The 12134-nt window shown below is 57.1% G+C and overlaps 1 protein-coding gene across 10 annotated transcripts in view; it reads left to right on the forward strand.

Annotated features, from left to right (window-relative positions):
• Window positions 1-10090, forward strand: part of RGS9 (regulator of G protein signaling 9) — a 59640-nt gene extending 49550 nt beyond the window's left edge. For 3 of the 10 annotated variants that reach the window (XM_024979596.2, XM_024979593.2, XM_024979597.2), the window contains 3 exons: window positions 193-310; window positions 7008-7456; window positions 9670-10090. In XM_024979596.2, the coding sequence (XP_024835364.1) occupies window positions 193-310; window positions 7008-7456; window positions 9670-9820 (718 nt within the window). In that variant the 3' untranslated portion in view covers window positions 9821-10090. 10 annotated transcript variants of the gene reach the window in all.
• The last annotated feature ends 2044 nt before the right edge of the window (window positions 10091-12134 follow it).

The following is a 12134-nucleotide window of genomic DNA, read 5'->3' on the forward strand; positions in this document are numbered from 1 at the left end:
CCCAAGCCCTCTGGCGGCCTCTAAGAGCTGATGGCAGCTGGGGCTCACTCAGGCCCCATCCTCCCGCGGCTGGGGGGCCTCCGAGGGTCCCCCTTAAGGTTCTCCGGGAGGATGAGGGGCCGCCAGAGGCCGGCCTCGCCCCGCCAGGTGTCCAGTGCTGCGCTCCGCCGACCACCCCCTTCTCTCTTCCAGCTCGAGCCTCCCGTTCATGCGGCGGCACCTGCGCTCCAGCCCCAGCCCCGTCATCCTCCGGCAGCTGGAAGAGGAAGCCAAGGCGCGGGAGGCGGCCACCACGGTGGACATCACCCAGGTCATGAGCAAGCTGGACCGCAGGAGCCAACTCAGAAAAGAGCCGCCTCCCAAATAAATCCACACTTGCTTCCTCCCGGGGTGGGGGAGGCAGGGCTGGAGGAGTCCTTTCTGCGTTCGTGGGGCGGTGGGCCGCTCGGGTTCACGCTGATTCCTCAGACCCCCGACCTGGGCTTCCCCCTACCCCTCCAGCTCGCCAGCGGCCTCAGGTGGGCAAAGGCGGGGGCTTGGGCACCTGACTCCATAGCTGTGACATCTGCCTGCTTCCCTCCGGAGCACTTGGGGTGAGAGCCAGAGAGAAAAGCCGCCTCCTGAGCCGCCACTGGCTTTAGGACGTTCGGAAGGGCCCTCCCCACCCCTCCGCGTAGTTCTTTCAGGCAGGTTTGCTGTTTGTTTCCAGTGGCTTCAGGAAGCTCCTCCTCTAGTCTCTCCAAGTTAGACTTTGTCTCTAAAGCAGTTGGAGACCCGCCCCCCGCCCTCCCCGCAAGGGGCTGCTTCAAGGTTCCTCGTCAAACCAGCCCAGAGCAGCTCTGCTGACACAGTTCTGTTGAGCCTGTTCTCAGTCCTGAGTTTTGAAGGCTGGCCGGGACTCTCCTTCGTTTTTGCCTCCTCTCCCCCTGTTACACGATGCCAGGGGAAATTAGTAGCTTGTAGGAATGAAGGACTCAGGCTGGAGGCCTCAGGATGGGTCCAGGTAACACGGAGCATCTTTCTGGACAAAGGATGAAGGTGCTGATGTCTTCATTAGTAGAAGGAGGGATGGTTGGAGGTCTGTGACATTTTCAAAGTGAGTCAGAGTCAAAGATAGTTCTCTTCGGGTTATTTTCTAGATGTTGGTGCTTCCCTTCTTTGTAGCTTTAGATTAGGTGAGCCTGTGGCGGGGCGGTACTCTCTGTTGTTCCCAGTCAGAGACCAGTTTACACTCTGAAAGAGCAACTAGACGCGCTTTGTTCCTCTCTCCTTTGAAGAATGCTGGAGTCTCCTATGGGAGGGGCACCTCAAGGAGAAATTCCAGGTGATGAACCTTTTGTAAACTGACCTGAGTGGGGGACAATACCTCACCATGTGGAGTCTAATGCTTTAGATCTAATTAGTTCTGCATCAATGCATTATGTGAATGGATGGATGGATGAATTGATGAGTGGGTGGATGGATGGATGGAGGGATAAGTCGATGGATGAGTGGGCAGAGCCTTGGGTTTGGAGAAGGCCTCCTAGGCTTTGGTCCTCATTCTCCTGCTAGCCAGGTAGTCTTCAGCAAGTCTCTTCACCTCTATGCTTTGTGATTTGTGAACTGAGGCACTGGGGCCAGATCCATGCTTCTTAGACCAGACTCAGTGAATTCCAGGAGGATACCCAGCCTGGGGCATCAGTTTTACTTGAAGATTTGGAATGGGAGGAAAGATAGATAATTTTTAAAATTTCACATTAAAATAATCATGAATATATTATGAATTAGACTGCAAGATGTACATGAATTTTTAAGATGAAATTTGAGACATCAAAGCCATCTCATGCCTGGCTGTGGCAGATTCAGGCTCTGCCCTCAGACTCCTGGGACAGCGTGGCTCCCCGGCTCTCCTGCTGTTTGTCCTACTTTAACGGGAAAGTTTGCGGAGCATGATCTGGAGGTATTTGCCACCCTTCGTAGTTACCGTGTGTGAGCTGAGTTTGTGCACCCAGCAGAGTGGGGGTGGCTGGTGGGCGTGTTGAGGTGCACCTTGAACCTTCAGGTCATGGAGTGTGTCTTGTTCATCTGTGACTCAACTGTTCACCTGCCCATTCCTCACTTGTGAGACATGTCTGCTTCACACGACTCTCGTCCTCCAGCAGAGTACTGGGTGCTCCAGGTCAGACACGTAGTAGGTCTGGCACAGATGCTGCTGGAAACCTCATGTCAGATACACAAGGACCCCACAATCCAAGCAGAGGCGTAGGCCTGTCAACAAAGTAGGTTATCGTTCTTTATTGGACACGTGAGCCCCATCTGAAGGAAGGCGGATGACAAATGTCTTCTGGATGGCAGCAGTTACACTCCACACGTCTTTGATTCTATTATTATTAGAGTAGAGTTAGGTTACATATTATGTTGGCTTCGTGTGTACGGCATAGTGATTCAGTGTTTTTATGGGTTGTACTCTTGTCTAAAGTTATTGTGAAGCCTTGGCCGTGCCCCCGTGCTGTGCATTATGCCCTGGCACCCGGCTTATTTTATACCCAGTAGTTTGTGCCTCTTAATCCACACCCACCGATGGATTTTAAACGCCTGCTTTGTGTGCGGGCCTGTGGTGGGGGCTCTGGCCCAGCTGCAAACGTGGACAGATGTCTTCTGCCCTCACGGGGCTGACGAGGGTGCGAGCGCATCCAGGCTGGGCAGTGCGCAACACCGACGTGCTGGGAGAACCTGGGGATGGAGAACTGTCTGGCCTGGGGACTCAAGGGGTCCACCGGGAAATTCTCATGTTCCGAAGGAAGAAACCACAGGTCCCTCCCCAGTTTTGAGGTTTTGGAAGCGTGTCTGCTTCTGGACTCCAGCCACGGGCCCCGCCCCTGCCGGCTTAGTCTCTGCTCTCCATCCCTGTTAGCCCCACAGGGCCTCTTTGACTCTCAATGATATAAAAACAGTATTTATCTGGACAATATTGTTGCTACATTTAAATTAGTATCATACTCCTTATTATGCCCTGTACTTAGGTACCTTCTCGATTCTGTTATTATCATATTTTAAACAGTCTGAGTTTCTCTACCCATATGGGGTGTATCTGATGCTAGAAGATAAGTTGTGCTACAGAGTGCCAGGGATGTCTCTGTAGAATTCCAGTGTGAAGCTTGGCTTTTAGAGAAGAGACTGCTTTTGTTGTGAGCGTTGAGTGGAAACACACGGGCTAGAGAGTCGAGTAGAGTGCTTTGGGAAATGCCCGGCGTGAGTGCTCAGCAGATGCTGGCTGCTGTGAGCGGCGTCACATCCACTGTTATTATTATTGTCCTCACTGTCATTCTCACCACCTCCACCAGAGTCATCACCACCAGCATCCCCTCCACCAGCGTCACCATCGTCGTCCTCCCTGTCACTGCCATCCCTAGCAGCTTCACACTCTTGAAGCGCATGCTCCCTTGCATGTCCGTGTTGCCCAGTACAGTGACCTACCATTCTTTATTATTTAGGGCATTTAAAGCCCTGTTGACCCACACCGTCTTGCCTCTGTCCTCGCTGAGAATCCGGCCCTCCAGGGACCACTAGGATATATCCGAGGGGAGGAGAGCAGGGCGTCACAGTCCTGTGGCCTGTCCGCAGTTCCTTGGTGAGGGCTGACCAGCAGCAGGCAGTGACTGATCAGGCTGTGGTGGGAAGGCTGACGCTGGGGTGGGCAGAGGAGATGACGGACAGAAGAAACAGGGAGTTGGCTCGTGTGGATTTTCCACCGTGGGGTCGAGTGTGCTCACTTGCTTTGGGGGACAGCGGAGATGGGGAGAGTGAGAGGGGGCGGGAAGGGGGGACTGGTGCAGAGCATGCAGCCCCGGAAGGTGGCCCCCTCCTCCCGCCTGCTCCCAGGAAGTGGCCGCAGGGTCTCCTCCAAATTCCCAGCTGGCTTCTGGACGGGACGTGAATGGCATCCCTGTACCATCTGCTTTGCCTTTCATGAAAGCCTGAGCTCGTGCTCTCATGTCAGCGGCCTGCTCCACGCCATCGCGTTCTCCTAGGAAAATAAACAGCACAAAGCGAAGCTGAGCTCGCCATCACTGTGTCTCTGTCGCATCATTTCTCTGCCATGTGCCTTGCACGCGCTGCTTTGCCATTTCACGCCCGCGGTGGGTGTGGCCTGGGCTGCCGGGGCTGTGGCGAGCGGGGATCGTGGTGGAAGCGGGCGGAAGAGGCATCTTGCTCGAGTGTCCAGGGCCTGTTGGGCTGTGTCCAGGGCTGCTCACCCAGAAGGAAGGACCTTCTCAGGACAGGTGAGTGAAGCCGGACGGGAGCTGCCTCTTTACCTGTCCTGTCGTTCACCCCGGGGAGGAGCAGGTGCTGGGGGAGGAGGGTGGGCTGCGGGAGAGCCCGGAGTCGGGTGGGGGTGCGTGCCATCAAGTCCCCTGGGTCAGGCTGCCTCATCTCCGTGGGCCTCAGTGTTTTAATCTGTGAAGTGGGGTCATAACAGGAATTGATCACAGGCTTAATGAGTGAGGTTTAAGGTGATGCCCTGAGGTGCGGGTGTCCTCGGTGAACTGGAGGAAGGAGAACCTTGCTGCCCCACCCCCCGTCTCTCTGAACAAAGCCTGGTCTCAGTTTGGCGTATTGGCTCAGCACCCCAAGTCCTGCCCAAACCCTGTAGGCAACAGGCTGGCAATGTGGATCAGTAGGCAAGCAAGGGCTTTGAGGGTTACACGGACCTGGGGTCAGAGTCTCATTTGGTCACGGTAAGAGTTAACAATCGCCGAGTAGCAAGTTCGCACCAACGGCCACCATTTATGAGCTCGCGGTTGGCTGGGTGAGGCTTTGCAGGATTTCCGGGCACACCGTCAAGGTGTCTCGGGCCGTGTGAGTTCTCACTGGGGGCTCAGGAAGAGTCTGCTTCCAGGTTGTTGGAAGGATCCCAGCTCTTGTTGCAGGACCCAGGGCCCCATTTTTTGCTGGCTGCTCTCAGCTTCCAGAAGCCGCCCAAACTCCTTGCCACCTGCTCCCCACTCTCCATCTTCAAAACCAACCATGGAGAACCCCGGCTTGTTGGATTTTTATCACGAGCCTCTGACTTCTGTCTCTGGCTTCTAGACTCAGGATTGAAGGGTTCAGGTGAAGAGCTCAGTGTCACCAGAACGATTCAGAGTCACCTATGCCATATCTCACGGCATGATCATGGGGGTGGCCGCCCAGCACGTTCACAGCTCACACCCATCCTGAGGTCTTAGTGGCCACCTTAAAGTTCTACATTCTGTAGTCACCGGCTTGCAGTGGGAGCCTGGGGATGGTCCCAACCCGCTCCGTCCTCAACATTCTGGTCACTAAAACGGGGCAGTTGTAGATTCACAGGGAACTGGCACAGAGTAGGTCTTCATAACCTACAGGGCCACATACCTGACAGTCACCTCCCAAACCCTCCATCACGGCCATTCCCTGCAGACTGTCAGAAGCACAGGGCTCAGCTTCTCACACGACCTGGCTCTTGCTTACTTGCAAAGCAGTGCCCTCGGTGTTTGTGAGGCTTTGCCCCCCAACTCAGGTTCCCCTCCAGTGAGTCTGGGGTCTGCATTTATAACGGACACCCCGTGTGATGCTGACCTGTAAGCATCCATTGGGCATCACACATGTAAAATGTGGAGCCAGTGAGCCCAATTGCAAAGCCTGCTGACCATCCCTGCGTTCCTGGGCTTGGCTCCTGGAAGCCTTAGCTTTCTCATCTGTAAAATGGGCATAGTAAGTGTTAGTTGCTCTGGAGGTACCTGCAATAATTCACATCAAGTTTGCAGCCCAGAAACTCAAATTTCTGAGCTTCTCAAGCATGTTAATAATAATCACGATGGTGATTAGTAGGCATAGTAACCCGGTGGCCCTGGGTCAGGGCCTTGGCTCTGGTTGGTAGGCCTGTCTGAGCAGTGGATCAGCATCGGTGGCTGCGAGCTGCTGTTTCAGAATCTTGCTTGAGCTTCAGGGAGCAAGTGGGAGAGGGTGGGGCCCCCACCCCCGCCAAGGGCTGAGCCCCGGTGGTCTCCAGGCCTTGCTTTTCTTCTGAGGGCTGCTGGGAGTCTGCCCGCCCGCCCTTCCCTCTTCAGGCTGGGGCCCGCAGCCACCTTCCTTCGGGCCCAGGCGACGCCCCCTCTGGGCCGTGGGGCTGTGATGGTTTCACAGAGGGCTTGTGCTTCCCTGAGGCCAGTCGTCTCTTGGAGGCAGATTTGGTCCACCTCTCCCGGGCACAGCCCAGGACCGGCCCAGCCCCCAGCCCGGACCGCACCGGGCTGCCAAGTGCTGCACGGCTGCGGCGGCAGGCCCTGGGGGACACAAACCTGGCGGGGGAGAGGCGAGACAAGCGAGCTTCCCTGCCCAGGACTTGGATCCTGACGCCCCCATCTACTTGCACGGAGCTCTCGGGCTCCTTCAGCTGACCGGCCCCGGTTCCCCGCTCCTGCCCCGCTGGTCGGGGACCCAGGGCCAAAGCCGCCCAGGGCGGTTGCCTCAAGGAGCCGCCTTATCTGTATTTCCAGTCTCCTCCTCCCCCGGGGGCCCAGGCCCTGCTGCGGTGCCCGTGGGAGGCACAGGAGAGGGTGGCGGTGGATGAGAGTCGGGGCTCAGGACGCGGCGGCAGGTCTCAGGCCTGGAAGGGTCCGCACAAGCCAGGGCTCCTTGCCCCACCTCCAGTGCTCTGTGGAAAGGGTTTTACGTGCCTGCAGACCACAGGTGGCACCAAGGCAGGGCAGAGATAGGATGATGCTCGGTGGGTGGAGCCTGTGCTCCTGGAGAGTGGAGTTGATGGTCGAGGGGAAACCCCAGCCCGCAGCCAGCTCCCAGGCCTGGAGGAGCCTCCAGCTGTGCCCTGGGGAGGCGGCCAGGGCTTGGGGAAGCCTGTTCGAGGCTGTGCCATTCTCTCAGGGGGCTCGGGGCACCCCTCCCCGGTCCCCAGGGGCAACTGGACGGGCCTGGGCTCCAGCCTGGAGGGGGCAGCCCACGGCGGGGCCAGCTGTGCCCTCACTCCCCGTCTCTCTCCTTCTCTGCAGCCCGGCCAGCGGCTGGCTCCCAGCCCCCATCTGGCTGTGTACACCGGAACCTGCGCGCCCCCCTCTCCCTCCAGCCCCTTCTCCCAAAGCTGCCGCTCCCCTGGAAGGCCCTTCCGCTCGCCCAGCCGCTTCATCCGGAGGCCCAGCAGCACCGTCTGTCCCTCACCCATCAGCGTGGCCCTGGAGGGCTCCCCGGGGTCCGAGCAGAGGCGGGAGACCGATGTGTCAGGGGCGGTCGGCGGGGCCTGCATGGATCAGCTCCGGCCCCGGGCCCAGCCCAAGGCGCGTGTGCGCCTGTCCCTCGGGCGGTTCCTGAGACGAGGCTGTTTGGCTTCCCCGGTCTTCGCCCGGCTGTCCCCAAAGTGTCCCGCTGTGTCCCACGGCAAGGTGCAGCCCCTGGGGGATGCCAGCCGGCAGCTATCACGACCGAGGCCCCGGAGAGCAGCCAAGTAAGGATGGAGGGGGCAGTGTGTGTGTGTGTGTGTGCACGCGTGCTCATGGGGAGTGTGTGCACGCACATGGGGATTGTGTGTACACGGGGATTGTGTGTGTGTGCACGAGATTGTGTGTGTGTGCACATGGGGATTCTGTGTGCACACATGGAGAATGTGTGTGTACACGGGGATTGTGTGCATGTGTGCACACGGGGATTGTGTGTATGTGCACATGGGGATTGTGTGTATGTGCACACGGGATTGTGTGTGTATGTGCACACAGGATTGTGTGTATGTGTGCACACGGGGATTGTGTGTGTGTGAACATGGGGAGTGTGTGTGTGAACATGGGGAGTGTGTGCGTGCACATGGGATTGTGTGTGCACACGGGGATTATGTGTGCACACGGGGATTGTGTGTGCACATGGGGATTGTGTGTGTGTGCACATGGGATTGTGTGTGTGTGCACATGGGGAGTGTGTGTGTGCACATGGGATTGTGTGTGTGCGCACGGGGATTATGTGTGCACATGGGGAGTGTGTGTGTGTGCACATGGGATTGTGTGTGTGCACACGGGGATTATGTGTGCACATGGGGAGTGTGTGTGTGTGCACAGATTGTGTGCGTGTGCACATGGGGATTGTGTGTGTGTGTGTGCACATGAGGAGTGTGTGTGTGTGTGTGCGCACACAGGATTGTGTGTATGTGTGCACACGGGTGTCTGGTGAGGACCCAGGTTCTGTGGTCTGGGGTCTAGGGCCTGGGGGCTGGGCAGATGGAGGGTGGAGAGTGCCGGGTGAGGAGGAGGATTCTGGAAAGCAGACCCCATGGACAAACCTTTGACCTCCAGACCCTTTCCAGACTCAGCGCTGCCCTCTGCGGTCTTTCTAGGGGAAAGGAAAGTGAAGTGACGTTTAAGTAATTCAGCTGAGTCCGACTCTTTTCATCCCCTTGGACTATACAGTCCATGGGATTGTTTTTCTTTTCCATCTTTCCCCCTTTCTATTAACATGCTCTTCCAGGCTTCTCTGGTGGCTCAGTGGTAAAGAATCCACCCGCAATGCAGGAGACCCAGGTTCGATCCCTGGAGGAGGGAATGGCTACCTGCTCCAGTATTCCAGCCTGGAGAATTCCATGGACTGAGGGGCCTGGTGGGCTACAGTCCACGGAGTCTCAAAGAGTCAGAAATGACTTAGTAACTAAACAACAACACAATCCTCTTCCACTCACCCTGCCCAACTAAAACCTTGGCCTAATGAGTTTGTTGCATTTTTAAAAGGTCCGGAAATTTCAGTGGCAGTGCTGGGACCCACAGGTGGTGCTGGGCCCCGGTCCCCTCCCCTGCCTTGGGGGCCCTCTCCTCCCCCACCCGCTCCTGCACACATCTGCCCTGGGGAGCACTCAGGGGGGCTACAGGGTGCTGACAGTGTACAGCCTCCATTCAGGGCTGGCCCCTGTTATCCCCACTATGGGCGGCAAAGCAAGACGGACCTCTGAGAGCCCCCTGCCCGAGGCAGCTCTCTGGTGAAGAACAGGGGCTCCGGGGTGCACTTGAGGGCTCCGGGCTCCTGGGCACAAAGAAGAGTTATGGACAGTGCAACACAAAGGCAGCCCCGCCTTTGTTTGGTCTTGAGGGAGACAGCGCGGAGCACCCCTCCACCCTCTGCTATGCTCCTGCGTTTTGGCCATGCGTGGTCTTGGACACGGCGGCTCCGTGCTGAGGCTGTAGGTTGCCATGGATACCCAAGTCTCCAGCCTTGGCTGTGCTCTGTGCATCTGGGGTGGGGGGATTCAGGGGGAAAGAACTTGTCCGTTGATTCCTCCTGATGGGCTCTGCTGAGGGAACGCTCTAGTTTGTGGCCACAGCGGTCTTGGGGCTTTTGAAAACCTCTGTGCTCCATGGCCACCACTTCATTAGAAGGCAGTTTAAAGGGGCTGAGGCCTGGGTCCCGGTATGTTCTACAGGAATATCTGGAATTCATCAAAACCGAAAAAACTGAAGCCCCTTGAAAAGGGAAATAAAGCGTTCCCTGAATTATCCTTCGTTCAGCAGGAAAACAGAGCCTCCCTCGACACCCAGTGAACGGGGTACCCCCCCCAGCCCCGAGCGGGTCACTGCACACACAGCTTCCAGAAAGGCGCCTGGGTCTGTGCCTCCTCGGGGGGTTGGGTGAGCTGGGTGTGGTGACCTTCTGTCTCCACACACTGCTCTGCTCATGTGTCTGAAGCTTTTTCCAGATCAAGATGGACGTGCCCATGGGAAGCGGGGCCTGTCTGATGGACTCGGAGGACCCGGGCCCCGGAGCACGAGGTGACCAGGCCACAGAAAAGGAGGTCATCTGCCCCTGGGAGAGCCCCGCAGAGGGCCACACTGGCTGAGCCTGGGGCCTTGGGCCAGGAAGTTGCTCCCACAGACTCTGCAGGATGGGGCCACGGGACCCGCTGTCTCGGGGACCAGAGTGCACGAAGATCACACGTGGGGGCCGGAGGGACAAGATGGGTGGACTCTGCAGAAGAGCGCTCCGGGTGGGTGCCCCGTGGCCAGCCTTTCCCTTGCCCCCATCTTTCCTCTTGTCATCAGAAGAAAGGCATGTGGACCAGAGGACTTGACTTGCTGCCTTAAAACCAATAAAAGGTTACCTTGTCTAAGTGTTTTTGGATCGGAATGCTAGCGTACATCTCGTTTTATAAGCTATCTGTGAGCTCTCGCCTGCTAAGTCCCTCCAGTCGTGTCCAACTCTTTTGCAACCCCATGGACTGTAGCCCCCCAGGTTCCTCTGTCCAGGGGATTCTCCAGGCAAGACTTCTGGAGTGGGTTGCCATGCTCTCCTCCAGGGGATCTTCCTGATCCAGGGATCAAACCCTGGATCTCCTGCATCTTCTGCATTGGCAGGTGGGTTCTTTACCACTGGTGCCACCTGGGAGAAGGAAATGGCAACCCACTCCAGGGTTCTTGCCTGGAGAATTCCAGGAACAGGGGAGCCTGGTGGGCTGCCGTCTCTGGGGTTGCACAGAGTCGGACACGACTGAAGAGACTTAGCAGCAGCAGCCACCTGGGAAGCCCTTTATGAGATCTTATTTATGTGATAAACTCAGGTCTTGGTTTTCCGCACCAAGGGAACTGAATCACCTCCAAGAGCTCCCTGCTTGTATAATTGGTTTGTGCTTGATGCCGTCATCAACTGAGCTCCTCAGGGGGAGCTTGGGGCTGGGCCACCACACAGGAAGAGGGGGCTGGGAAAGACATCCTCCTGGAGTGCCAGGCTTGCTCAGATCCACCCAGAAGCAGAGGGCAAGGTGGGATGAGGTGGACCAGGGAACTGCTAGGGGAATAGCTGGAGAAAGGGGTGGGGCTCTCGGACCGCAGCGCAGGGCCGACCTTTGGGGAGGCGGGGGGCGGGGGCCCTGGATGGCGGAGCAGTGCCAGGACCGTCTTGGCGAGTTTGCCGGGGTGTCCTTGAGCCTGTGTCTTTTGAGCGTGGCTGTGCGTTTGGACCCCGCTGTAAGGGTGTTGGCTGGGAGCCTCCATGGGCGGCCTGACCGTGGCGTGGACACGCTGGGGCCGCTCCCAGAGGTTTGCGCCCCGGTCACCCTTCGCTCCCAGCTCTTCTCCAGTTGTGAACTCAGCATGCTGGACAGAGCGCCCCCACGGTGAGTCTCTGCAGGGCCCTGGGCAGCCAGCCGGACATCTCACTTGGTGGAATTCCTCTAGAGCCCTGGTTCTCAACCAGGGCCCAACTTGTCACAGGGGACGTTGAGCAGTGTCCGGAGACATCTTCAGTTGCCATGGCTGGGGTGGGCCTGTGCTGGGTGGGGGTGGGGGTTTCCTGAAGTCCAGTAGGCAGAGACCAAAGTGAAAGTGAAAGTCGCTCAGTCGTGTCCGACTCTTTGCGACCCCATGGACTGACTATACAGTCCGTGGAATTCTCTAGGCCAGAATACTGGAGTGGGTAGCTGTTCCCTTCTCCAGCGGATCTTCCAGACCCAGGGATCGAACCGGGGTCTCCTGCATTGCCGGCGGATTCTTTACCAACTGAGCCACCAGGGAAGGTGCTGCTAAGTGAACTACAATGTGGGACTGCCCCCACCCGCCCCTCGACAGGACGACGGGCTCTGAAGTCTCAGCCGCAGTGGAGGAAGCCGGAACAGAGGCCACAGGTCACTGCTTGTGTGCTGGACGCTGCTGGTTTCTGCCCAAAGCCCTGAAGTGTTGCCCTAAAGGGTCCACTGGGATCATGCTTGAACTGGGCAGTGGGTTGAAATTAAGGGTTACGTGGTGAATAAAACATTTCTTAAAAGTTGCCTGGCCTTCCCTGGTGGACCAGAGCTTAAGGCTTCCCCTCCCAATGCAGGGGCTTCAGGTTCGATCCCTGGTCAGGGAGCGAGGATCCCACAGGCCTTGCAGCTCAAAAACGAAAACATAAAACGGAAGCAATACTGTAACAAATTCAATAAAGACTATAAGAATGGTCACATTAAAAAAAAAAAAGCTTAAAAAAAAGATGCCTGGAAGGTCCTCGTAGAAAAAAAGGTAAGTGGTTTGCCAAACCACTTATTATGTTCTTCACCTTTAATCCTCAGAATTCAAGAGCCTCTCACTTTTAACCTCAGACACTTACTTTATTTAGCCCACAAACACTGGGGCTGAGCCATCGCTCTGCACACATCAGGAGACGAGTGGGGGCGGGTAGCT

This window comes from Bos taurus, chromosome 19 (genome assembly GCF_002263795.3).
Source record: "Bos taurus isolate L1 Dominette 01449 registration number 42190680 breed Hereford chromosome 19, ARS-UCD2.0, whole genome shotgun sequence".
NCBI lineage: Eukaryota > Metazoa > Chordata > Mammalia > Artiodactyla > Bovidae > Bos > Bos taurus.